Source organism: Rhinolophus sinicus, chromosome 5 (genome assembly GCF_057876585.1).
Source record: "Rhinolophus sinicus isolate RSI-liver-muscle chromosome 5, RSI-T2T, whole genome shotgun sequence".
Taxonomy (NCBI): Eukaryota; Metazoa; Chordata; class Mammalia; order Chiroptera; family Rhinolophidae; genus Rhinolophus; species Rhinolophus sinicus.
The window spans coordinates 52,761,331-52,788,276 of record NC_142505.1 but is presented as its reverse complement, the minus strand read 5'-3'; the positions used below and the strand labels follow the sequence as shown (position 1 = coordinate 52,788,276).

At 39.5% G+C, this 26,946-nt stretch overlaps 1 protein-coding gene across 3 annotated transcripts in view; it reads left to right on the top strand.

The window, feature by feature from the left end:
* CFAP20DC (CFAP20 domain containing) overlaps positions 1 to 23,815 on the top strand; it is a 259,596-nt gene extending 235,781 nt beyond the window's left edge. For 2 of the 3 annotated variants that reach the window (XM_074313195.2, XM_019724119.3), the window contains exons 15-16: positions 11,993 to 12,087; positions 23,254 to 23,789. In XM_074313195.2, the coding sequence (XP_074169296.2) occupies positions 11,993 to 12,087; positions 23,254 to 23,366 (208 nt within the window). In that variant the 3' untranslated portion in view covers positions 23,367 to 23,789. Of the gene's footprint in view, positions 1 to 11,992; positions 12,088 to 23,253 lie in introns of all 3 variants that reach the window. The other variant, XM_019724118.3, reaches the window with a different exon arrangement.
* The last annotated feature ends 3,131 nt before the right edge of the window (positions 23,816 to 26,946 follow it).

Genomic DNA, 26,946 nt, shown 5'->3' with positions numbered 1-26,946 from the left:
TAAAGACCCAACCATTCTGCTTTCATCATTGAAGTTGATATTTCCAATGGGGAAAAGGCTGCTAGGATCAGCGCAGAAGGTACACATCGGCGGGACGAAGGCTCCCTTTTTTCCTCTCTCCTTCTCCATTGGTTGAAAGTCTCCATCGGGACTGCTCTTTCCTGTCAATGCTTTTCACCTAAAACTCTTTTTTAAAAGATATTTTGAAGCTGTGTTTCAGAGGAATTTTCTTTCTTATAGATGCCATCAAATGGGAAGGTCCTAAAGAGAGAGGATCTGCCTTTGAAGAAGAAAGTAGTAAAAAAAAAAAAAAAAAAAAATTCAACAAGAGTGGAAAATTGGACGTGAAAAAGGTCTTACTCTTCCCATCCCTTACCCCACATTTCTACTCCCAGGTGTGATGAGGGTTTATAGTTTTCTGCGGCATCCTTCAGAAACTTTCTATTCATATTCAAGAAAATATGTTTTATTTACATATGTTTTCAATGTAAATGGGATGAGACTCTATACTGTTCTACAACTTGCGTTTTAGATTTTCATTGAATTTTGGACATCTTTCTGCATTTTCACTTATAGAGAGACACATTCTTCATTAATTGCTGGATATTATTTCATTATTTGGATGTACTGTAATTTATTCAGCCAGTTATCTGCTGCTGGACATTTAGGTGGTTTCCAGCTCTTCGTTACCGTAAACAGTGCTGTAATAAACATCCTCACGCCCATATCTTTGTGACCTGGGCAAGTGTATGTTTACAATAAACTTCTAACAGTGAAATTACTTGGTCGAAAGGTAATTTTGATACATACTACCAAATGCTTCACCAATTTACATTCCTACCAGCTCACACTGAATTTCATGAAACTAGAACTTTTGCCAAGCTGCTATGTATCAATAGTATCTTATTTTAATTTGCATTTCTATAATTATAAACATGATCAAACCTCTTTCCATAGTGAGGGTGGAGAGGCATTTATGTCTTTTCTTCTGACCTGCCTGTTCATGTCTTTGCCTACTTGTCTATGACCATGTCTCGTATCCTTATATATCTAACATTGGGTACATGAGTACCCTCAATAACTATTTGAATTTGACTTAAATAGTACATGAGATATACAGAAAGAATCCAAAATATTTCTTATCAGAGTGTAAGGTCCTTGAGGCAAACTAGAGACCTTCACTTTCACGGGACGATAAAAACAAGATATCTTCTCAGGAGATTTCTGTACATTACAACCTTATTTTGATACAATGGGAAGTGAATTTTGTCAAGGGGAGAATTCTGTGTTCTTCATATGTATTTTCATACACATATGTACCAAATTTCCAAACTAACACATTATTTTTTGCCTAGCTTACACAAAACAAACTCTAACTGATCACTCTAGCCCTTCTCTCTTCCCTACCACTCCATTCTCCACACAGCTGCCACTGTGATCTTTCTGAAACGCAAATCCAAGATTCTTCTGACTTAAAATCTTTCAATAGATTCCCCATGGCCTTCGGAATAAAGTAGGAATGCCTTCACTTGCCAGCTAAGACCCCTGCCTTCTTCAGCAATTGACCACAGTCTCACCATCCAACACATATGTATGCCAGTGCCCATGATTTCATTACGCTAGGGGTACCCCCAAGCCCTGCCCACCTTTCTGCTGTAGTGCTTGCTGTTCCTTTTTAATACCCTTCCATTTTTTTCTCTCTGTTGCTGCGTCATTCTTATCCTTCAGAAACAACCCTTTCATCACTTTTGCTAGAAAGTTCAGAAAGCCTTATCTGAACCCTTCTAACTCTAAGAGGTTCCCTGGGCTTATCTTTATCTAACAACACTTACTTCACTTTCTTATAAGTGTTGGTCTAACAATCTGTCTCTATGAGACTGAGTTCCTCAAGAGCAGAATCATGTCTTACTCCTCAGTACCCAGTGTAAAGTGCTGTGACACTGCAGAGGCTCAATAAATACCTATTCAGTATAAAATTATAAAGCAGCTATGCTGATAACACTATAGAGAAGGAAAGGAAGGGATCAGCCTTTTTCCACATTGTCTCGAGTAGATGGGATATTTCTGTTCTCATGTTGTAGTTGAATTTGATGGCTGATGCCTGGGTTTGTGCCTCCAGAGTTGAGTTATCTGCCATATTTAATGAGTCAGTATCTGTAAAATGGTACCAAGGTGTTACGTCATTAATATATTATTAACTTGAGGGAGAATACTGCCAAACAGGAAAGATGTTCAGTTCTGCAGAGAACATATAAAATATATTTAATAGAGTAAGAGAAGTTCATCATTTTTGTGGTTTCTTGGAGCATTGAGCACTTGGAGGGAGCTGGGTCCTCTCTTTTTATGGATTTTCTGACAAAGACATGGGCAGAAGAGGTTATTTTGTAGAGGCCAGAAGAAGAAAGAGTATGGTTTCCCTTTTGTTATGAGTGTTTGTTACATGTCTTCACATATACATGTATTGAGGTGAGGTAAAAATACAGTACTTTTTTATGCAATATGTTTCCCAACTTTTGCCGTGGGAGAGATGTGATCCTATTCCAGATGTCACCATAAAGCAAACATCCTCGGAAACACTTTTAAGTGGGGAGGAGAAGAAATGTCTGGGAAGAATAATTCTCATATCATTCTCAACTAGCTGCCTTTTCCAGCTCCTGCTATTCCTCCCACTCTTCTTACAGTGTTTCTTCTGACCTCCTGTCCTGACCAGGTCTTTCTCAGAGAACTCATCCATTTCCCAGTCTTTTCACTCTCACCTATAGGTCTTTCTTTTATAGCCCTGGCCTTCCTATAGGTATTCATTCATTCAGCAAACATTTATTGAGCATCTAATATGTGTCAAGCCTGAGGTGAAGAAGACATGATTGTCTGCCTTATGGAGCTTAGTTAGAGTCTGGTCACAGCTTTTCCTCCTGGTTCATAGATGGCCATATTCATACTATAACCTTGCATGGTGGAAGGAGCTCTTGGAAGTCTCTTTCATAAGGGCACAAATCCCATATATGAAGGCTTGACCCTCATGACCTAAGCACCTCCCAAAGATCCCACCTCCAAACACCATCACAGTGGGGGTTAGGTTTCAACATACGAATTTGGGGAGGATACAAACATTTAATCTGTAGCACTAGGCCACTATGAGGAAAGGGTCTAAGGATGTGACTGTGGCTCTTGCTTGAAGCTGGGGGTATTGTGGTGGTGACAGTAAGGAAAAGGCACAAAAATATTCTGTAGGAATAGTGAATACCAGGCCATGCAAAGCTTTATGCCATCGTAATGATTTTGGATTTTGCCCTAAGAGCAAATTTTGAAAAGCTCACTCTGGATTGGATTAGAGGGAGTCCAGATTTGCTGGGGGAAGAACAAGGGAAAGATTTTAGAAGCATAGACTAGGATGGTGAAAATGTGTATGCAGATATGTCAACATATTGAGGAGCTAAGGCTAGGACCTAGTAATGTAGCCTTAAGTATTTCCAGCATACCTTCATTTGGATAAACTACCAAGACTTCATATTCCTTATGTGCTAAATCAAACTCTTATGTCACCCCAAACTGGTTTCCTCTCCCCAGTATCCTAGTTCATTCAGTGGTACCAACACTGTTGCATTCCCAGAATCTAGACTTTAAGTTTCCTCGTTCTCTCTTCAGACTCGCTTCCTCAATGTGACAGGAAATACGGTAACCACTGGCATCTGAGTTTCACTTCTTTTGACTTCCACCTTGATTGGACCGTCTCTTATTTTCAGATCCAGTTTCAGAAGTTCTAGGGAAGCGCAGTGATTGGCCCAGATTAGGTCAGATGTCCACATCTGGACCAATCAACTGAAGCTGTGAGCTCATGTAGAAACATGGCTACTCCCAGAAATCTATATGGTTAGAGGCGGCTGTTCCAAGAAGGGGGAGGAAGGAGTTCTGGACAGATAGGCCCTTATGCTATGTCTTGAAGAGAGATTAGAATTGTTTCTTGGAAGTGCCAAGAGGTAAAGTTAGGACAAGCAGATGGAGATGAAAAGAAAACATTTTTCTCAACATGAGGAATAACTTTTTTAACCGTCAAAGCTATTTGAAGATGAAATGTGGTCTTTGAAAGTAGTAGGTACACAGTTGCTGATGGTAATCAAGTGTAAATTAGATAACCACTTGGTGCGAATGTTGTAGAAAGCAACCCCCAACACTTAGATGGGGGTTGTTCTTCCAACACGGAGAATCTGGTTAGAGACCTCCTGTGGAAAACAAACCAAAATTAAATAGTAGCATCTTAATACTTACTCCCGTCATCTTAAAAGATATGCAAAAGAGTTCCCAACTTTAGCCTGTGTTTCTAACTTTTACTTTGAGCTTCTTCAAGTACGAGATGAATCCTATAAAGAAAAGCTACCAAGAGTTCTTTTTGTATGTTTAAGTTTCAAAAAAAATAAACATTTTCTTCATTTTTTTTTATACTAGTAAACATATTCCTGAATAAGCATTCTGCTTTCTGAGGCAGAAAATTAAATTTTTCTGTCTTGGCTATAAAGAAACAAGGTGTGTGTCCCCAGACTGACCCCAAATGTGTGTGTACCAAGCACTGGATGAGGAAACAATGCTCCTGGCAGGTAGAGAAAGTACAAGGTGGAGAGAAAATACAGAGTGGTTCACAACAGCTGTGTTACTTATTGTTATGGAAACTTTCAACACCAAGTGGCACTCAATATTCTAGACTGACAAAGAGGCTCTTTCAATAGTCATGCATTTGATAAATATTGAGGAAGTGCCTCCTCTGTGCCAGGCACTCTGCTACGTGCTAATTAGAGTCAAATAGGGGAGACTGTATTCATCAAATGATCAAACAAATGAGGATGTAATTATGAGCTGAGACAAGAGTCCTTCATGAGATCACAGTTGCTCTACTGGAAGGAGTAACAAAAGAACTCAGCTAGATTGGCAAGGGAGCATCAGGGAAGACTTCCCAAGAGACTGATACGTGAGCCAAAATCTGAAGGTTGGGTACGATTTCACCAGGCCAAGGAAGGGGAGGAACAGACAAGGGGCACAGCCTAGGCACTGCCCCATGATGGTAGGGAGCTTGGCATATTCCAGGAATCTCAATTCCAGTGTGGCTGGCGCAGACCAGTGTGGCTGGCGCCCAGTGAGTTAGAGGGAGAATAATGCAAGATGTGGTTGATAAAAGACACATAGACTAGCCTATACAAAGCCTCAAAGACCAGAATAAAGATTATGGTTTTTCTCCCAAGTACAAAATCTTCCCAATGACAATGAAGGGTTTAAACAAAAAATTGACATAATCAGGTTAGAATTTTGGCTATAGTGTGGAGAACAGAGAAGTGAAGCCAAAATGAATGACTATGAAGGGATCAATTAAGAGCTTTTGCTACAAATAATGTGAGGCAAGATATTTGCTTGGACTTTGGTAGTAGTAGAGATGGTAAAAAAGTTGGACTCAAAAGACATTTAGGAGGAAAGTTGACAGGAGTTTTCCTAAGAGTCTTGAGAATGTTCCACTTCACAGTTCGTTCCTGTAAGATAAAGGTCATTCAACTGCAGCCTGTGGGCCAAACCCTACCCATGGCAGGATTTTTTTTTTTTTTTTTTTTTGTAAGATTTTATTAGAACAATGCCATGCCCATTTATTTACTTATTGCTTATGTCTGCTTTCACATTACAACAGCAGAGCTGAATAGTTGTAACAGAGACCTCCTGGCTGGTAAAGCCTCACTTATTTACTCTCGGGCCTTTTAGAGAAAAACTTTACCAACCATGGATTTTATACTACTAGATACATTACCTCCATGATATTAATTTGGGCTTCCAGGAGTCCATGAATGGCCTTAGGATGATCTCTGACCTCCTGAAATTGGAAGTCAAATTTGGTACTTACGTACATTTTCCTGGGGAAACAGTTTTCACCAGCTTTTAAAAAGAGTCTGTGAATTCCCCCCAAAGTGAGATATTTCCCAGTCCACTCCCCAGTCTGTTCCCTGGCCACAGATTTTTTTAAACCCAAACTTCTTTCAGTGAATAAAAAAATATACAAATATATGGTGATGGAAGAAGAACTGACTCTGGGTGGTGAACACACAATGGGATTTATAGATGATGTAATACAGAATTGTACACCTGAAATCTATGTAATTTTACTAACAATTGTCACCCCAATAAATTTAAAAAATAAATTTAAAAAATATATATATATGTATACGCTGGTACCAAATGATAAATATCATTGTCTTGGCTAGAAATTGCTAAATTCCTAACATAAGATCTCCTGTATAAGTGTTTCAGTGGGCTCCTCTGACCCAGAACTTCATGATAGCAGGTAGCTCAGTGTTGTAAATGAGAGTTATATAATAAGTATGGCTATGGTTTAGATTTATCAAAGAATTACTCCCCCAAATAAATATGTAAATGTATACAAGATTGTAGATAGTTTTCATTCCAAGGGGATTCCCTTAAGGGAACAAATGGATGGTCTTATCAGCCCACAGGAGCCTTTGGGCACAGCCCATGTTCTGGTGTCATTTTCTGTTGGCTAACGTACTTCCTCCGTCTGACTCGGCGCTCTTTGCTTCCCCAGGGCCATGGCACACAGGAGTTCAGTAAATGGTTACTGTATATATAGAGAGATGATTAAACTGTTGGTTGCATGTATTTGTATATATGTGTATATGTGTGTACACATACATAATATATTTATAGGAAACACATGAATGAAATAAATGTATATAAAATTGTCTTGTAAACAAAATCTTGTTTTAAATGAAGGAACTGAAACCATAGTTCATCTCAACTGAAGACATTATCCCCAGTTATAAAAATATCTGACTCAGTCAATGCTCTTTTTTGGCCAGGATTTTAATATTAGATAAACTTGGCCATTGTGAAAATTCACAAGATGGTATTTATTTTTCATCTACGTAATATTTTTATGTATGATATTTAATATAAATCCATGATTTTAACTCTTGAATAAAACACATCTTCTGGTGATACTACTCAGCAGTAGGTATGCCTAGAAGTTCTTACTCTCCAGTTTTACAAGGAGATGCAGGGCTGGGAGGCCTGCCTGTGTCCACAAGAGGAAGGAGAAGCACCTGAGCATGCAGAGAACAGGCTTGACTGAAAAGGATACTTATCCACAAAGGAGGTAGAGGATTTCGTAACAGGTAGATAGAGTCTCTCCTTGGGAGAAAGGATTATAGCCAGAGCCGAGGAAAGCAACCAAACAGGATCAAGGACAAAAGACGAGGCAAGTATAGAAATGGTGGAACAGAGAGCAAGAACAAAATCGATAAGAACGGAGAAAAAAACCTAAAATGGAATACAAACAGAAGCTGGTGACTCTGTATTTCCAATGAATAGTACAGATGCTCCTTGACTTACAATGGGGTTATGTCCCAGTGTCATCAATATCGTAAGTCAAAAATGCGTGTCATACACCTACCCTACTGAATATCATCACTTAGCCTAGCCTACCTTAAAGGTGCTCAGAACACTTCCATTAGCCTACAGTTGGTGAAATCACCTAACACAGTGAATACACTGTAGAGTATCAGTTGTTTACCCTTGTGATCACATGGCTCACTGGGAGTTGTGGCTCCCTGCTGTCCAGCATCACAGGGTGGTATTGCACCGCATATCGTTAGCCGGGAAAAGATCAAAATTCAAAGGACGGTTTCCACTGAATGCTTATCACTTTTGCACCATCACGAAATCAAAAAATTGTTAAGTCGGACCATCATAAATTGGGGACCTTCTATATAACCACACTGAAGAGGGGAGGGGAGATTAACCCACGTACATTTTGAACATAATATTTTGACTAAAGAATAAAAGGAATTATCTGATAAGGGGTTAATATCACAAATTTATAAAAAAACTCACTCAACTCAACTCCAAAAAAACAAACAACCCAATTAAAAAATGGGCAGAGGACATGAAGAGACACTTTTCTAAAAAGGACACACAGATGGCAAACAGACATATGAAGAAATGCTCAACCTCACTAACCATCAGAGAAATGCAAATAAAAACCACAATGAGATACCACCTCACCCCAGTCAGGATGGCTATCATCAATAAATCAACAAACAACAAGTGCTGGCGTGGATGTGGAGAAAAGGGAACGCTGGTGCACTGTTGGTGGGAATGCAGATTGGTGCAGCCACTATGGAAAACAGTTTGGAGGTATCTCAAAAATCTGAAAATGGAACTACCTTATGATCCAGCAATCCCACTCCTAGGTATCTATCCGGAGAAATCCAAAACTCCAATTCAAAAATCTTTATGCACTCCTATGTTTATTGCAGCACTATACACAATAGCCAAGACCTGGAAACAACCGAAATGCCCATCAGTAGATGACTGGATTAAGAAACTGTGGTATATTTATACAATGGAGTATTATGCAGCCATAAAGAAGAAAGAAATCTTACCATTTGCAACAACATGGATGGACCTAGAGAATATTATGTTAAGTGAAATAAGTCAGAAAGAGAAAGACAAATACCATATGATCTCACTTATATGCGGAATCTAAAGAAAAGAATAAGTGAATGAACTAATCAGAGACAGTTTTGGAAACATGGAGGAAAAACAGAGGGTTGCTAGAAGGGCGGGGGGGTGGGGATAAGGGGAAGGTGAGAGGTTTTGAAAAATAGTCGGTAACCACAAGATGGTCATGGGGGTTTGAAAATTAATTTGGGGAACGTACAGAGGGATAGTGGATGGGGGGAGGGGGGTTCACACAGTGTGAGGGATATAAATGATAAACGTCTAAGTTTTGCTTTGTCTTGTGCACCTGAAATTAATTAAAAAACAAATAAATAAATTTGGGGGAAAAAAAAGAATGAAAGGAATTATAAACAGAGAACCCTAGAGAGTAGGTTAGGGATTGTCTATTGGTTGTTTTGTTTTGTTTGCTGAGCAATTCTGAAACTACTTTTGGCGTGTTCTGTAGTTCAGAAAATAAGTAAATATATTGAGGATAATAGGAGCCAGCTTTCTCACTGTCAGAAGGGAGTTACAAATATGCAAAGAGCAAAGATGAGAACAAATATGTGGTATTGTATTAATATTGGAGAAATCAGTATGAACCCATGATTACAGATCAGGGATCATCAAACTTTTTCTGTAAAGGGCCAGATAAATACTTAACTCTGTCATTGGAGCACAAAAGCAGCCATAGATAGATGATACATAAGCAAGTGAACATGTCTGTATTCCAATAAAAGTTTATTTATGGACATTGAGATTTGAATTTTATGTAATTATCATATGTCATCAAACAGTATTTTAAATATTTTAAACCATTTAAAAATGTAAAAAGCATTCTTGGTTTGCAGGCTGTATGAAACAGGTGGTAGGCCCAATTCACCCACATGCTCCATCGTTTTGCCAACCCCTGTTTAGATAGAGAAATGATAGATGATTAGATAGATAGATAGATAGATAGATAGATAGATAGATAGATAGATAGATAGATAGATAGATAGCAAATGTGATAAAGTGTTTAAATTGGGGACTTTGGGTGAAGGATATATAGGAGTTTTTGTGTTCTTCTTGCAACTTTTTGATAAATCTAAAATTATTTTTTAAAAATCAGAAAAAGAAGATCCCTATATTTTCCATAGCTACTGCTGAGGAGGAAAATCATTAATCAAATCATCGGCCTGATAAGTAAATGTCTTGCCTTTTGTAACAGTCGCACAACAACCCCCACCTACATTTTTCTGATGTCCATGGACCATGAGGAGGTGCTTCTACTGCCATTGTGTAGAGTTTCTAATTTGTCTCTGGGGCTGTCATCATATGCTAACATTATTTTTCTCCTGTTCATCCTTGCCCTCCATTATTCTTACTGAGTAATGAGGTCACTGGGCTGGTAATTTGTATGTGACCTTGTAATTTTGTATAATGTAGGAATTTTTGTCTACCATAATTAAGTGGACTGCATAAAAGGCACTTATCAGAAAATGCCCCATTAGCTTGGAAGTCTGTGACAAATCCTTTTTGATGTCCTTAATGTGTTTTTATGAAATTCAATTGCACAGCACACACACCTTGCTTATTTCCCTAGCCATAATCTAGTGATAGGTGAGGTAAGTAGTTGACTGAAAGTATCTTAAAATATTACAAATAGGAAATGGTAATTTTTACATTAAGATACTTTTTATACAAGAAGAGTGAATGACTTCCAAGGAAAACCTCTACTGTATAGACTTATAAGCCTTCTATCATCTTTCACTGGTTTAATTTTAACAGAATCCAACTCCGACTGTGGTTTATCATTGTATGTAAAGCCACAGGATGATTTTCACTGATAATGAAGATGATGGTGGTCATAGCTGAAATTTATTGAGTACAATTTGGTACCCAAATCCATGCCAAATGGTTTTCATCCATTTTTTCATTTAATCCTAACAACAAAACTCTATATATTACCCCTTTACCCTCATTCTGGGTGGTGAACATACAATGTGATTTATAGATGATGTAATACAGAATTGTATACCCGAAATCTATGTAACTTTACTAACAATTGTCACCCCAATAAATTTTAACTTAAAAGAAACACTAAGGTACTATTATTACCTCCTTTTTATAGCTGAGACTTATGATATTAAGTGAGTTGGTCAAGTTCTTATGTTAGGAAACATGGAGCTGGGATTGGCCTGAAGAGCCAGGGCTCTTAGTTGGGACTATCTCCCACTGTAATAATAGATAAAGATAGTAGGACATACAGAAATTTAGAAAGAAATTGTTTAGTCATGAGGACATGCTCCTGTTGAGAGAGTAAGGTAAACTATAGGGTTCTATATCAACGCAAGAAATAGAACTCATGTTGGAAAACCCTTCCTATTCCCTTGCTTGCTCCCTTCCCCTGAAGAAATGCAGTAGCAAGTTTAGCGATGATGAGAAGGACTTGAAATGGAAGGCACAGTGACTCATGCCTTCTGGATGTCACCCACTTGCATCACACCTACCCAGGTATCTACTAGAGAGAAAAGGGGACTGGAAAATAATGGAGGAGGAAGGAAAATAAGATTGGGAAATGAGATTGGAAGACGGAGGGAGGGACAGGTAATGTAGGAAGTGCTTTCTGGAATGGTTTTGTCCCTGTTTGTAACGGGAGAACTGAAGGAACGTGTCACTCAAGGGCCCAGCTCCCTTCACCCTCCCTGACACACCCTTCTTTTGCCCTCTATTGCTCTGAAACCCTGAATTAGTGCCTACTGACTCCCACCATTGCAGTTGGCCCTTGAGAGCGCCAAGACTAACTTCTGGTTTGAATCACCATGTGGAATGTTGTCATTCGTGACATATGACATGTGACTTCATCAGGCTTTCTTACCCAAAGGTCATAAGGAGCTTTGTCTCTGCTGCATTTCTTCTGAGTTATCAAAATAATTTTCTTACGTGAGAGGAACTGTGCTACAGTTTAATAACAACAATAATAAACTTTATCTTTATTTGGTTGATGTATTTATTGAACAACTACAATCCCCAACTTATGATTGTTCAATTTATGATTTCTCAACTTTACAGTGATTTGAAAGCAATATGCATATTAAATTACATGAGATATTCAACACTTTATTATAAAATAGGCTTTGTGTTAAATGATTTGCCCAACTGTAGGCTAATGTAAGTGTCTGAGCATGTTTAAGTTAGGCTAGGCTAAGCTATGATGTTTGGTAGGTTAGGGGTATGAAATGCATTTTCAACTTAGCAGTGTTTTCAGTTTATGATGGCTTTATCGGGATGTAACCCCACAGTAAGCCGAGCTGCTCTGTAGTTAGTTAAGTGATTGACTCTATATTAACTGATGTATAAAACTGAATATGAATTTTTGGAAATCTTATCTTTCTGAAATATGAAGGAGGAAAAATGTTTATTTGTGGAAACCCCAGGGAATTAATAATCCAGGGGGAAAGTCAAGTCTGTATATGGATTTACAGACATGTTTTTTCATTTACTTTCTTCTTTTCTTTTTTAGAGACTGGTTAAATATGCTCAGCCCACCCATTGTTCCTCCCAGTCAACAGCCAGCCGAGCAGCACCAGGATTCTTCTGGAAGTTTGAGTGCTCAAGGTGGGAATCTGAAACATGCTAATGCATAGAAAAATAATTAATGATAGAGGAAATCAGTCCCTTTGAGATGCTACTGTTTTTATTAAATGCTGATCACTTAGGTTCACACACCCAAAATGATACAGTAAACTTGTGTCTCATTTTACAGGATGATAGGTTATTTGCAACTAAAGAGAATATAAGAGAAATTGTCCTTGTTCTTTTAAAGGTTAGGCCCAGGGCAAAGTATTGTGTAAGGAGTAAGAGCATGGCTTTGGTGTCAGGTTGACCTTCATCTGAATTCCAGCTGCACCAATTCCTGCTGTGTGACCTTTATGGATTTTGGTTACCACATTTGTAAAATACTGCCCCCCTGAAGGTTTTTCATAAACATTCGATGAGGTATACTATATACAAAGCACTCCGAATGGTGTCTACCAAATGCTAGCGGTTGGTATTATTGTAAAGCAGACCCAATATTTCAACATCACTGAGATACGTATGTTTGTTAATACAGAGATATGGGTGCTTAGGGGTATTATTTGGGGTTTGTTTGTTTGTTTGTTTGTTTTCAGCTATAGTTGACATAAAGCAAAGGCCCGCATAGAGCTATGATAAGTGGTGTTAGTAATGGAAAAATTGGAAGGAAGCAGGAATGACAATTTGCCTGGAGTTCCCTTTGTTGGCGAGAGCCATTAGTTTGAACCGTTAGTTTCTGGTTGTGACTAGGGAACATGATTCTCAGGAGGATAGAGGAGGAACAGAAAGAATCTTTGGTGGAAACAGGGCTTGAGATGGGAGGGGTGGGGGATCTGAAGTGCGTATGGAGTGACAAATCACCTCAGAATGAGACTCCCTGAGACAGTTTTCTGAGTTGGATTTAAAAGATGGAAGCTCTGTATCTGAGATTTTTTTTTTAAACACTGAAACCAATATAAATTGCTCCAACAAAGGTGCCAGTTTTTTGGGTGTTGTTTTTTTTTTTTTCCCCCTAACTGCCCCAGGGAGAAAGTGGAGCATCCCATTTTTCTTCAGGTACGGAGAATTCAGAGTGAAAGCTCATACATCTGAGTCGTGCATTTTGGCTGCCCAAGGGCTAGAGATGTCTGTGTGATTTACTGTCTGAAATAGATTATGCCCCTCAAATTGGGAATCTTTTTAGAGGTGTACATTTATAATTACTTATGACAGAAAAATAGAATCTTGGCTGTCAGGAGGAGACCTTGCTGTGAAGGAACAAATAATATGTTATGTTAAGCGTCCTAAATAAGACACAGGAAACGGAGAGTGTGGTCCTTGAGCAAAGGCACACAAGATATATATATATATTAGTGATAAGTGACTGAAAGGATGTCTTAAAGTCGCCATTGCAAAGGGCTGCTTTGACAGCAAGAGCTCAATTATGTTGAAAGTAAACAGAACATCCATCGAAGGCAAATTAACAAATTAGATTCAAAGAATGATAAAAATGTTCTGGCTAATGTTAACCAGTTCTGGCGTCCCTTCTGCACCAGATTTTTCTGTATCACCCTAGATTTTTATCAGTGGTCCTTTTCCACTTTTCTAATCTGGTTGGGTGGTTTGTAGCTAATTAATATTATCAAAAACTAGTGTTTCCTATCTAGTTAATCTTTACATGTCATTGGCTTAGTTTTAGACAGTAAAGCATACAGTTCATACTTATGAATATACTAAGATAGTATTTTCATCTGTTCCTACAAAGTGTTTGTTAAAGAAAAATAATGGGTTCAATTATCCAGTTTATATCATTAGAAGGAGAAGGGAGGCACAATTGTAGGCAGTCTAGTACTTTCCGTGGGTTTCTGTTGCATAATATGATTAAATTAGCATTTAGTGTATGCCAGACACTACATTAAGTTGTTACATTTAGCCCTCACAGCACCACCATGAGGAAGGTACTATTTTGGTGTGTGTGGTTGTTTTTCACAGCTAAGGAAACTGAGGCACAGTTCTTGAATAACCTGCCCCAGATCACACAGTAGTCATAAGCAGAGCTGGGATTTAAATCCAAGTAGCCTGGCCCCAGAGCCAACCACTATTTTTATACTTTTCTGGTTTTGAGCCAAGTAGAGAGTTTACCTACTCAAGAAAAATAATAATAATTTATATAAAACCAGGAATGGAAAGTTTATTCTTCTATTGAGAAATCCTAATCAATAGGAAAAACAAATTAAAACATCTCAAGAGCTAACTAGTTAAGTTCTTTAAGGAAAAAAAAAAAAGTCAGACCCCTGGTAACCTGTTTCAGCCCTGGACCTGCCTCCCCCTCCCACCCAGGCTTGTCAGGAATGACAAGCAGCTGTACTGCCTCCATGGGAGGGGCTGAGGGGTGCAGTGACTGTCGGCCAGATCAAGGGCAAGGCCTTGGGAGTGAGGAGCTGAATGAAGGACAAGAACACTGGGCTGCAGAACTGCCAGGACTGGGTATTTGCTTGTAGCCTATCTTCCTAAGGGCCTTTCTAGACCCTCTGATCTAAGTAGGTCAATCTCTCACTTCACCTTGTACATTTTCTTCACAGCCTTTTCACAGTTTGTAATTGTGATTGGTTTACTTGTTTATTGTCTTTTGTCCTAAATAACCTATGAATTTTTACGAGCAGAGACTTTGTCAGTCTGCTCACTCCTGGATCCCTAGTACCCTATGCAATTTCTGGTGTATATTAGATACTCTAAATTCTCACTAGAAGAACGACAGGAAGGAGAAAGGGAGGAAAGGAGGGAGAGAAATATTCTTCAACCGGTCATTTCTTCAAACAATCTTGAAAAAGTAAGGTAATGCATTGAATTCTTACTTTCAGTTTTCTACCTAATTCCAATTTTTTTTAGTATATTAGGTATATTTCAAAAATTCAACAATGAGAGTATTAAACTTAGACCCATACATTTTAGAATTAAACTGTTATAGTTCACATTATGCAGTAGTTCTTAAACTTTATTTATAAGCAGTGAGCACTTTTCTTTCAAATGAAATTTCATATGGAATCCCAGTAGATAAAAGAGAGAAAAGCAGAACTGTGAGGGTCTCAGAACTCTGCCCTGGGATTTTGATGAACCAGTTAAAAACACTGATGTAGTCCAACCTGCTCCATTTGACCTTGCCCAAGGTCAAATGTCAGAGCCCAATCTAGGATTAGCGCCCAGTCTTCCTCCACACCAGTGCTTTCCTGCAGAACTATTGCGCTGGGATGTGAAGGTGGCTTTGAAGGCTGGTTCAGGGGGAAAGGGGTCTCCCACCTTCAGACCTCTAGGATGAAAACAATCATAGCTAACGTTTATTTCATGTGCTTGTGACCTAGGCCTACATGTGCACGTTAATTCTCCTAAGAGCCTACTAGGTGTAGGTACTATTATTATCTCGTTTTACACATGGACACAGGGACTTAGAGCAGGGAAGTGATGTGCTGAACCACAGCCCCTCCATGGGGAGGCCGAGGTGCCCCCGTGCTGCTGGAGACATAACTGCATTTTAATAGCAGGGAAAGTTGGCCTGACCAGTGCATAATTCTAGAAAACTTGCCCCAGGCCACACAAAAGTACGTGCACCTATCATCATACCTGCCCTTGAGTTGCCACTTTATTCAGTACAAGTTTGTGTCACTGCCACAGTTTCTGCTCAGCCAGCATGTCTCACATGTATGAATGCCACCTCAAAGGGAACAGCCTGGCTTCCAACAGAGCCAACCGCCAGCAGGAGCAGGACTGTGCTCTGTGCCGTTCAAGAGGATGGAGAAATGGCCAGCTCTGCCCAGCTCCTCCCGGGCCATAGTACACTTGCTGAATATCAATTACCATGGGCACGGGCGCCCTGAACACTTACTAAAATGTTTTCCTGGCGCTCGTGTGTAATGTAAAAACGGGAACTTAAGATTTCAGAACTTACTTCAAGAAAACTGACCTTTTGAAAATGAACCACACTTTGCTTGAAAAATAGTTGTCAATTTGTTTTTGACATTTGTTCCTTTACAGATGTGACCCTTCAATTATTCATGCTTACCAGCTCCAAAATGGAATAATAATGACCTCTCCCTTTAGGCTCAAAACCTCTCTCACAGTTTACGTAGCTCTTGACTAAGAAAGGCATTGACTAACAAGGGTTTTTGGGGTTGCCAAAAGAGTCTCATAAAAATAACCTGTTTATAACTTTTGTATGGCAAAGCCACATAGGCCATTCTTTTATGAACAATTGATTAATAGCACACGAGACATAAACAGCAACAGATGCTTATATTATAGATGTGATATCCAAATTACTAATAAAGAATTTACAGAAATGGCATGGCTCCTCAGAGCTAACCAGAGAAGGGGGATCTGGCCATCTGTGTGGCTCCAGCTGAAGAAAACTGTCACAGTCCTATTTCCTGTCACCAATTATTTGACATTTACCTCGTACTCTAAAGCAGCCTTCTAAAATGTGTTTGATTAGTTACCTCACCAGACATTATCCTTCATCAAACAACTGTGGTACCCCTAGTGCTTGACGTGACACCCAGGACATAGTAAACGCTCCATAAATATTTGATGAGTGAATGAGTCAACCTTCTGCCAATGGGAAAAAGAAGGATGATTTGGTCTACCTTTTGGATGTTCCCTGTATCTTGAAGATTTATTTAAGATACAAAGGATACCTTCCCCCAAAAAAGCAATATTGGTGATTAAAAGTAATAGTAGAAGTGAGCATTAATAAAGCACCTACTGTGTGCCCAACACTGTGTCGAGTTTTCTGTGCGTTACCTCACAATGACTTGTCCCAGCACTCCCAGGCATGGGGCTATGTTGTGTCCCCACTGTACAGGTGAGGTTAAGGTCACAGCCCGGGTCACAGACCCACTGAATGTGGAGCAGAACGCTGACCCAGGCCTGTCGGATGAGACAGTCTGCAACAGGACCACAGAATTCCCATTTAGGTCAATAAGAACTGTATGACTGAAATCTCCATTGCGATTCTTTTTAATTTAGGAAGTTCTCTTTATTAAAGCTTTCTGGATTAAAAAAATTACTCTCTTTTGTATTCTTCTTAGACCCACAGAGCCCCCACCTCAACTCACAGCTTATAAAAAGATTATTATTCATGATATTCTTGAATCCAGAGTCCCGCCCCTTCCTCTGCCTTTTGTTCTCTGATGAACCTTGGGGCCGGGAATATATTTTCTCTTATGCAGCTATCAGGGTCCTTCGGGTGTCCTCTCTGCATAGAAGTGATTGGGGGAGGGAGGGCTGGGAATCAGTGCTCTCAGGAGTATAAAGAGATGCCTTCTTTTCTGGAGTACTGGGAGCGAACCCTGCAGTAGAGAAGTAAACACATTGGTGGCTTCTGAGGCTCTCTCCCTTATTCCAGAGCCACACCCCCACCTATTTATTCCCCAGATGCACCCAGAAGGGGTCCTGGCCCAGGATGTGGTCCAGCTTCCCTTGCTAGAACTGGGATGCATTTTCCCCTCGCTGCAGTATGGCCACCTTGCCTGAAACCAGACACTATGGGCTCTGTAGGCTTCAGAGTTTTATAGTCCAGCTAGGGACCTTCCTTCATGTGTAACAAAATGCATTCAGAGTTGAAAGCCACATATATGTTTTGGGGGTTTTCCCAGCTTTATTGAGATATAATTGACATAATACATTGTATAAGTTTAAGGTGTACAGCATGATGATTTGATATACAAGCACGCATTTGAATCACTGCACATTTATTAAGTAGAGACTGCCTAAAAATAATGAAATTGCAGTAACTCCTATTTAATCATCTAAACCCTTCAACCTGTTACTTTAAATGGCAATTTCCAAGTAAAACACAATCACAGGTTTTTACAAAAGGGGTGATGTACTTGTTTCTGAAATAAAACCTGAAGTATAATCATGGCATGTTATTTGCCTTCCAAAACACAATATAGCTTTCTAAAAGAAGAAAGTATCTTTTCATCCTTTTTATTCCATTGTTGGTCATTTATCTTGCTCCCATTTGAGTGCACATATTTGCTGAAAACCAAAATTCAGCAGTTCACAGTGGACTTTCTCAGGTTTTAGTGCAAGTTAATTTTGCCCTCCTGTGAGATATGTTGGTGGAAGAGTTTGAAAGCGCCTGGTACTCAGCAGAATCTTATCTAAAATGTCATCTTTATTGATCCTAAGGCTGACTGTTCCCAGTGGTGATGCCTCACCATTGAATTGTTTAAACAATAGTGTATTTGTATGCACATAAAAATACAGTCAATCAGTTTTCAAGATCTATAAAAGGGAAAATACATTAACTTTTTAAAAAAAAAATTCTAGATGGCAGCATCAGAAAATCGAAAATCAAGTACAGTGTCTTGATTCAGGATTTAAAATCTGATAAACTGGTGCCACATCATTTATTCTCCAGCTTGAAAACTTAGCTTATGCATGTAGGTTTTCTATTATCTGCAGTTAAAATGCATTAAATATAGATAATTAAGCGTTTATATTAATTGACTTTCAAAAGGTGAACTGGAGGGATTATTTGCCTGAGCTGCTCTAACCAAGGGGAGGGCAGCTAATATTGCTGCTTTTGGTCTGTCCATTGGTTTTTCTCCTGTTATTGCTGCTAACCAATTCCAAAGTGGACAAAGCTGAAAGTTTGTAAATAGATTATTATCTGAAAGGCCATTTTATTTTACTAGAAATAGCTTTGTTATATAAGAAGAATAAAAATGTAATTTGCTCTTAGTTTGGTAGCAGAGACTGATTTTATTTATTAATTTGTCCTTTTAGAGTTTCTGTAGCCAGTCTAGATAGAGCAATTTCACATTTGGGAGAAAAAAACAAACTCTGCACTATCCAAGAATATAAGTGAAAATTATCCCACACCCAATAATTACCTTTCAAAACATTTCCCATTGCTTGACATCATAGTGGTAATTGCTTAATGATATTATCATTTCATTACATAGGGCTTACAAGTGCAAAATGATGTAAGCTGGAGGCTTTGAAAATTAAGTTAGAATGAAAACAAAACCTTTTATCCACTTTTAAAGCACATTTCAATGTAAAATTATACATAATGCCACCCAATTTTTGTACAAATGTTGTTGGTAGAGTTTTAAAATTCATCCATTTAAAGCTTTAGTACTAAAAACCACAAAACCTGCCTTAATCCCATGGTTGTAATGCAAGAGACCCCAGTTCTGTAGTGATCTATGTGGGAAAGAATGCATTTCTATGGCAATTATTGCTTCGGTCCATATGTATTATGTAGCAGAACCTCTACTGAGGAATTGGAGCAACCCCATCCCTTTGCAGTTGGGTGATAAAGACCCATGGTTCATTACAACGGTTATTTTCGTCTTGAAAGATTCCTGACTGGCTGTAAAAAGTATTGAATTTTCTAATTAAATCACATCAGCTTGAAACTTTGTCTTTCTTGGAAAGTCAGGCACAAAATGCACTAAACAATTAAATAGCATGTAACTCTTCTGTGCCAGAGGTCAGAATTTTCCCCCGTGTGTTGGAGTAAAAACAAGACATCACATGCCCAATAACTGAGATTGTTTGATCATAATCATTTACCTCAGTGCTGTGTGGTTTTAACATGACAGCTGATGGAAAAATTAGTTTTACTTTTTGAAAAATACTTGATTTTTGGTATAAGAATTGTTTTTATTGAAAGATGAATTCATCATAATGTCCCATATAAAACTAGTTGGGAGCTTTGTGTTTCATTCAAATCCACTATATTTTTTCTTTTGATAAAAAAATCAAACAGATATAGTTTGGGGGTAGAGAATAAGGTAGAAATGAACATACCCCACTCATGTCTAACTCAGATATCTTATGTTTTCCATGATGATGATTATAACAACATTTATTGAGTACTCACTGTTTGTGTGCTGTTATCTTATTTAGTTCTCATAGGTACTATAACGGGTACTATCCTTACTGTACATCTGAGGAAACTGAGGCTCAGACTGGTGAATTTTCCCAATGTCCCACAGCTGTGAAGTGGTAGAAATGGGATCTGTCTCTATGAAGCCTTTTCTTCATATTTTATGTTTTATCAATGTTCCTGTTCTGAGTTACAAAACTGTCATAGCTTATAGTTCATGATTTATTATTGTTGTTATCCTTAATAGTAAGAGTAATGATCATTTATTGCACTATGCTATGCATATTATCCAGTGTCCATTTTAGTCTTTCACAAAACCCTATGGAATGAACATTGTTGCTCCCATTTTATAAATGAGCAAGTGAAGGCTCAGTGAGGTGAAGTAACCTGTAACCAGCCTAAGGTCACCCGGGGAGGAAACAGCAGAGCTCCCATCCATCCCCAGGTTGTTGGATTCTAGAGCTCAGGGCTATTCTTAGCCATGCTGCTGTTGCAACTCCCACTTTAACTCCTATAATAGCTGCTTTTGTTTCGTGTGTGCATGTCACATCCACAACTAGACTGTCACATCCACAGCTAGACTGCTCAGTCACGTAGCAGGCATACAGTAACTATTTACCGATAAACTGATTTTGCTCTGTTCTCTGAAGTAGCCCAAATATGAAAGGGATGATAGATCGAATATCTGAAAGTAAAGGATGTGTACATTCTCCTTTGATGTGCAGAAGTGACCTAAAAGGGGTCATCTTCAATATAAAACAACCACTTGAAAAGCATTCCCAGCCTCTCCTACTTAGAGGAAGGAGGTGGAGGCCGAGCCCTGGGGACCACTCTTAAGATAACAATAGAAAGGAAAAGAAAGGCCACCTGCCTTCTCTGAGCTCCTGTTCTTAGTAAGAAGCTGTGCACAGAGCTCAGGTCAGCTGCCACTGTTAATGTGGCCGTTAGCTAAGTCCTGTCATACTTCAAGGACATAAGCCACTGCAGCCAAGCATCCCAGAGACTCATCAAGGCACCACAGGGACAACTGGATCTGGTCCCCTGTCCTGTACAGCGTTCATCTACAAAAGCTCACACAAATGGTCGTCCTAGTTCCAGCTTCCCCCTCCCTCGAGGCCACGTTCCATTTCCTGGTCAGCTCCAAAGCTTAGAAAATTCTTCCTTGTGTCCAGCCAAAATCTATCTCCTTGAAACTACCCATTGATCCTATTGCTTGCTCCTGTAACCCCGCAGAATCTTCATTTCTCTCTCATTTGCCCCCCTTTTATGGACTTGAAGCCAGAAAGTCTGCTGTCACTGCCATCAAGCTTGCTCTTTTCTGGATTTAATAAGCCCAGTCCCTTCTGGCTTATTGAGCTATTTGCCTCTGCTCTCCCACATGCACTCTCATCTTTGTCAGTGATTTTTAAAATATGACAAATCAAATTTCTTTTGTTTCCAAACCTGATTTTTTTACATGTGGGACACTGTTACAATTTCTTATTCTTTTTCATGTTTAAATTCCCGTAATATAATAGCTCACAATTGAATGCGTTACACCACTTCTTAGTAAAAACATCAAGCTGATATGTTCAAAAGAGCACTGAACTGAGAGTCTGAAAACCCAAGATCATCCCTGACTCTGCCTCTGACTCACCAAGTGACTTCAGCTGAGCTATTTAGCTTTGCAGACGCTGATTCCTCATCTGTAAATTGGGCCAATAATTCCTGCCAATTTCACAGGATCATGAGGGTCAAATGAAAGAGAGACTGCTGTCTAAGCCGGTGAGGGCTCTACCAGGATATTAGGAAGCAAGGCAGACATAATCATTCCTCTGTTAAATTCCATTTTTTAAGAATTGCTAGAACTACATGCAACTCAAGAGAGTCAGCTGATTTCCTGTTTTGCCGATGTCACTGCACACTCCTTGAGAACAGTGCCTGTTTCTTAATATCATCATATCCTCAACATCTAGCTCAGTGCTTGGCACCGGGAAGGATCGAGCTAAATGTTTTTGGATGATCAGAAGATGGGCAGAAGAATGGCTGAAGAAACAGACCCTGGTAAAGTTTGGGACCCCATCTTGGCTCCTTTCCTTGGATGTAGCTCCAGTTTGTCACTGTCCTGACAGTATCCATGCACCAGTTTGATCTGATTTTGTTTGGTAAGATGTAATCCCACCATTACCACTGACTGCCTTCACTCTGGGCAGTGACACTTAAGATCACGGGCTTTGTTTCACAATCATTTATTCACCTTTCAAAAAACATTCAGTATTTATTGAGCCTCTATGATGTACCAGCGCTGTCCCTTGCCCACCACCTTCCAAAACTGACCCTGGTGAGCTCGTGACCCACAAGTTTGGTTTCTGTGGTCCTTAGTCACCTGTGCTAAGGCAGAGAGAGGAGGTTGTCTTAATCACCCCCTCCTCCCTGAGCCTGCTCTGATTTTCTCCAGCTCAGGGAGGTCTTGCCCTCCCAGCCTCAGCCTCAGAACTCCCATTATTGGATTTTCAGAAGTACTCAGAAGGCACTCATTTGCTACGATGGCATCCAGTACCCAAGCTTAGCACAATACTGGGCACACATAAGGTACGCAGGAAACAGCTTAGTAAAACAGTTTTCTTTCAATCCGTGCCATTTGTTGGAAACCAGCCAAACCTTGCTAAATAACTTAGGCTGTAGGAGTTCTCTTCATCCAAACCACGCAAATGACTGTCACAACAACAACAAAAAAACACCTCAAGCCATGTTCATATTCCCAGCAAACTTGACCGACCTTCCTACCACTGATTAAATTACAGATCACCTGACATTGTGTTTTCCATCTGTGTTGTATGCTTTATGTGTCTCATATGTCTAAACAACATTTTATTTTAATTCATGTTTATTCAGTAGTCTTCATAGGATGTAGGAATGGGAACTGAGTTCTTTATTATGTCATCCAGTTTGCCGTGTTTTGCATTTGTACAGCTCTGGCCCATGAAGAAGTCTAGCACCGTGATCACAAAGTTTTGAATCTTGCTCCGGTTTCCCCAATCCTAATCCCCATAACCCGTTAGTCCTTTGGCCCTCTCGCTTCTGCTTTCCCCTCCCTGCCAGTTCTCCACACTTGGCTTTCCTTATCCTTTATAGTGAAGCTGCCCTTGTGATCACTGTTTCTTTTCTGTCTTGCACTACATGGTCTCATCGTGGCGGCAAGGCTCCCCGTCTTTCCAGCATTGCCATTCCACCCACATAACAAAAGTCTCCCAGGAGGGATGGTGACTCCTGTGCACTGCCCTTCTGATGTTGCCATTTAGCAATTCCCGGCCAGGCCAGCAGCTAACTGTCTATGGTTCCCCTTCCCACAGGTGAAGAAGACCTGAGTATAGAAGAGGACGAAGAAGTGCTGACTCTGCTGTATGACCCATGTCTGAACTGTTACTTTGATCCCCAGACTGGGAAATACTACGAGTTGGTGTAATCTCTCCTTCCAGGGCAAAGAATGGCCACCCCTAGGCAGAGCCGGACAGAAGTTCTGACTCTGTTGACACCACAATGTGTGTGTCAGGCTGGTCCACAGAATCAAAAGTAACTGAGATTAGTTTTGTAAATAATGTTCACTGTTAAGAATACCAACATTCCTTTTGTAGATGCATGTGACTTTTTGGAACTGTGAAGGAATTAATACAGAGACAAGATTTTAGGACTTTGAAGTGGTTCGTATTTGTTGGTTCTCATCCTACATATAATTTTGTTTATTTTATATAATTTTATGTAAACAAATTAAGAGTTATTAATTCAAAATTTTGCAGTATTAATCTGTAAATGATGGCTTGGTATACAGAAAATGTATTCTTGTTTAAAAGATATCTGGGTACCTTTTATTTTACTATCTATTTGTATCAAAAATAAAGTATGATGATCAAAAAATATCTCTTATTTTTTTAAAGATTTTTAAAACTATAGCTCACATGCAATATTATATTAGTTTCAGAGGTACACCATAGTTATTCAGTATTTATAAACCTAAAGAAGTGGTCACCATGATAAGTCCAGCAACCATCTGACACCGTACCACGCTATCACAATATTATTGACTATATTCCCTAGGCTGTACATTACATCCCCATAACACATTTGTTTTATACCTGGTAATTTGAACCTCTTATTCCCATTCGCCTTCTCCCCCCTTTTTTAATTTTTCAATTACAGTTGACATTTAATATTATTTTATATTAATTTCAGGTGTACAACATAGTGATTAGACATTTATATGATTTAAGAAGTGATCCCCCTGACTAGTCTAGTACCCACCTGGCACTATACATAGTTATTACCATATCGTTGACTATATTACCTATACTTTACGTCCCCATGACTATTTTGTTACTATTAGTTTATACTTCTTAATCCCTTCACCTTTTTCACCCTGCCACACAACCTCCTCCTATCTATCATACCAACAAATCTAGTACCCATCTGACACCATACATATTTATTACCATATTATTGACACTATTCCTTATGCTATACCTTACATCCCCATAACTACTTTGTAACAACCAATTTGTACTTCTTAATCTCTTCCCCTTTTTTCACCCACACCTCCAAGCCCCCTCCCATCTGGCAAGCATCAAAATGTTTTCTGTATCTATGAGTTTGTTTCTGGGGGATTTTTTTTGTTTGTTTATTTTGTTCTTTAGATTCCACATATAAGCAAAATAACATTGCATCTGTCTTTCTCTGTCTGATATACTCCACTCAGGAAAATACTCTCTAGGTCCATTTATGCCGCTGCATATGGCAAGAACCCATCCCCTTCCCTGGCCAAGCAACATTTTATTGCATATATGTACCACCTACTCTTTACCCATTCTTCCATTGATAGACACCCAGGCTGCCATCACATCTTGGCCATTGAAAACAATATGCAATGAACATATGGATACACAGGTCCCCTCGAAGTAGTGTTTTGGGTTTCTTGAGATAAATACCCAGAAGTGTGATTACTGGGTCCTTCTTTGTCTCTTCCTTTAGCCTTTGTTTTAAAGTCTATGTTGTCTGGTATCAGTATTGCTAACCCAGATTTTTTTGTTTTTTGTTTCTTTGTTTCCATTTTCATGAAATAACTTTTTCCATCCCATTACTTTCAGTCTGTGTGTGTCTTTCAATTTGAAGTGAGAGCCTTATAGGAAGCATATGTAAGGGTTTTGTTTCTTCTCCATTCAGCTCTCCAATGTCTTTTGATTGGAGCATTTAATCCATTTACATTGAAAGTAATTGTTGATAGATATGTAGCTATTGTCATTTTATTATTCATAACTTTGATTTTTTTTTTCTGTCTTAAAAAATTCCCTCTAAGAGTCCTCGTAATACTGGTCTGGTGGCAATGAACTTCTTTAGCTTTTTCTTGTCTGGGAAGCTCTTTATCTGTCCTCTTTATCTGTCCTTCGATTTTAAATGATACCCTTGCCAGGTAGACTATCCTTGGTAGTAGGTCCTTACTTTTCATCACATTGAATATTTTGTGCCAATCCCTTCTGGCCTGCAAAGTTTCTGTTGAGAAATCAGCTGACAGTCTTCTGGGAGTTCCCTTATAAGTTACTAGTTGCTTTTCTCTTGCTGCTTTTAGGATTCTTTCTTTGTCTTTAACCTTTGCTATTTTAATTATAATGTGTCTTGGTGTGGGCCTGTTTAGGTTCATCTTGTTTGGGATTCTCTGCACTTCCTGGACTTGTATGTCTATTTTCTTCACCAGGTTAGGAGAGTTTTCAGTCATTATTTCTTCAAATAGGTTCTCAATCCCTTGCTGTCTCTCTTCTCCTGGTACCCTTATGATGTGAATGTTGTTATGCTTGATGTTGTCCCAGAGGTCTCTTAAACTCTCCTTATTCTTTTGGACTTTTTTTCCTTTCTGCTGCTTTGTCTTGCAAATCGCTGATTTGATCCTCTGTTTCATCTAGTGTGCTGGTGATTCCTTCTAGTGCATTCTTCATTTCAATTATTGTATTCTTCACTTCTCACTGGTTCTTTTTTATGGTTTCTATTTACTTTTTTTATGCTTGCTATCTCTTTGTTGAAGTTTTCACTAAGTTCCTTGAGCATCCTCATAACCATTAATTTGAATTCTATCTCTGGTATGTTTCTTGCTTCCATTTTGTTTAGTTCTTTTCCTGGAGTTTTCTGCTGTTCTTTTATTTGGGACGTATTTCTTTGTTTCCTCATTTTGGCTGCCTCTCTGTGTTTAGATCTATGTATTATGTGCATCTGCAACATCTTCCAGTCTCGGCTGGGTGGCCTTATGTAGTAGGTGCCCTGGGTGGCCCTGGCACAGTCTCTCCGGTCACCTAAGCTGGGTGCTTTTCCCTTGTGTGGGTTGTATATGTCCTCCTGTTATATATGAGCCTTGATTGCTATTGGCATGTCAGAGAGTGGGATTGAACCTCAGGCTGACTGGCTGTGGGGTTTGGCCATATACAGCTTACAAGCAGCTTACGAGCTGCTGTGCAGGGGGCTGACCCCACTGAGTGGGATTCACCCCAGCAGGCTCTGGTGCCTGTTGAGACCACCCTTTGTATGTGCTGCTTTTGGGGATAATTTGGTGGTGCTCTGCTGTGGGCTGAAGTCAACCTCCAAGTATGTTGGCTCTGGGGCCTCTTGGGAGGGGCTCTGGTACAGGCTATGTCACCCCCTACCTGTGACCAGCCAGGGACTACCTGGGAGGAGCTACAAAGCTTTCTGTGGTTGTTTGCTGCCTGTGCTAAAATTGGAGGTATGTGGGAGAAGCCACACTGCAAACTAAGCACGTCTGCCACATCTGCCACCAGTACCAGGCCTGGGGTAGCTCTGCAAAAAGCCAGGACCCCCTGAGCCCTGCTGCCACCTGCCAGCTCCCTTAAGGTTCAGCCACTGATAAAGCCTCATGCCTTATGCGAGTTGTGTGAGGCAGGGTCTCGGGGAATCACTAGAGTAGGAAGAGTCGTAGTCACCAGGTTAATGTAGACTCTGGTTTAGTTTCCATGCTGAGCCTAGAGCTACTCAGCATAAGCCTCAGTTGCCAG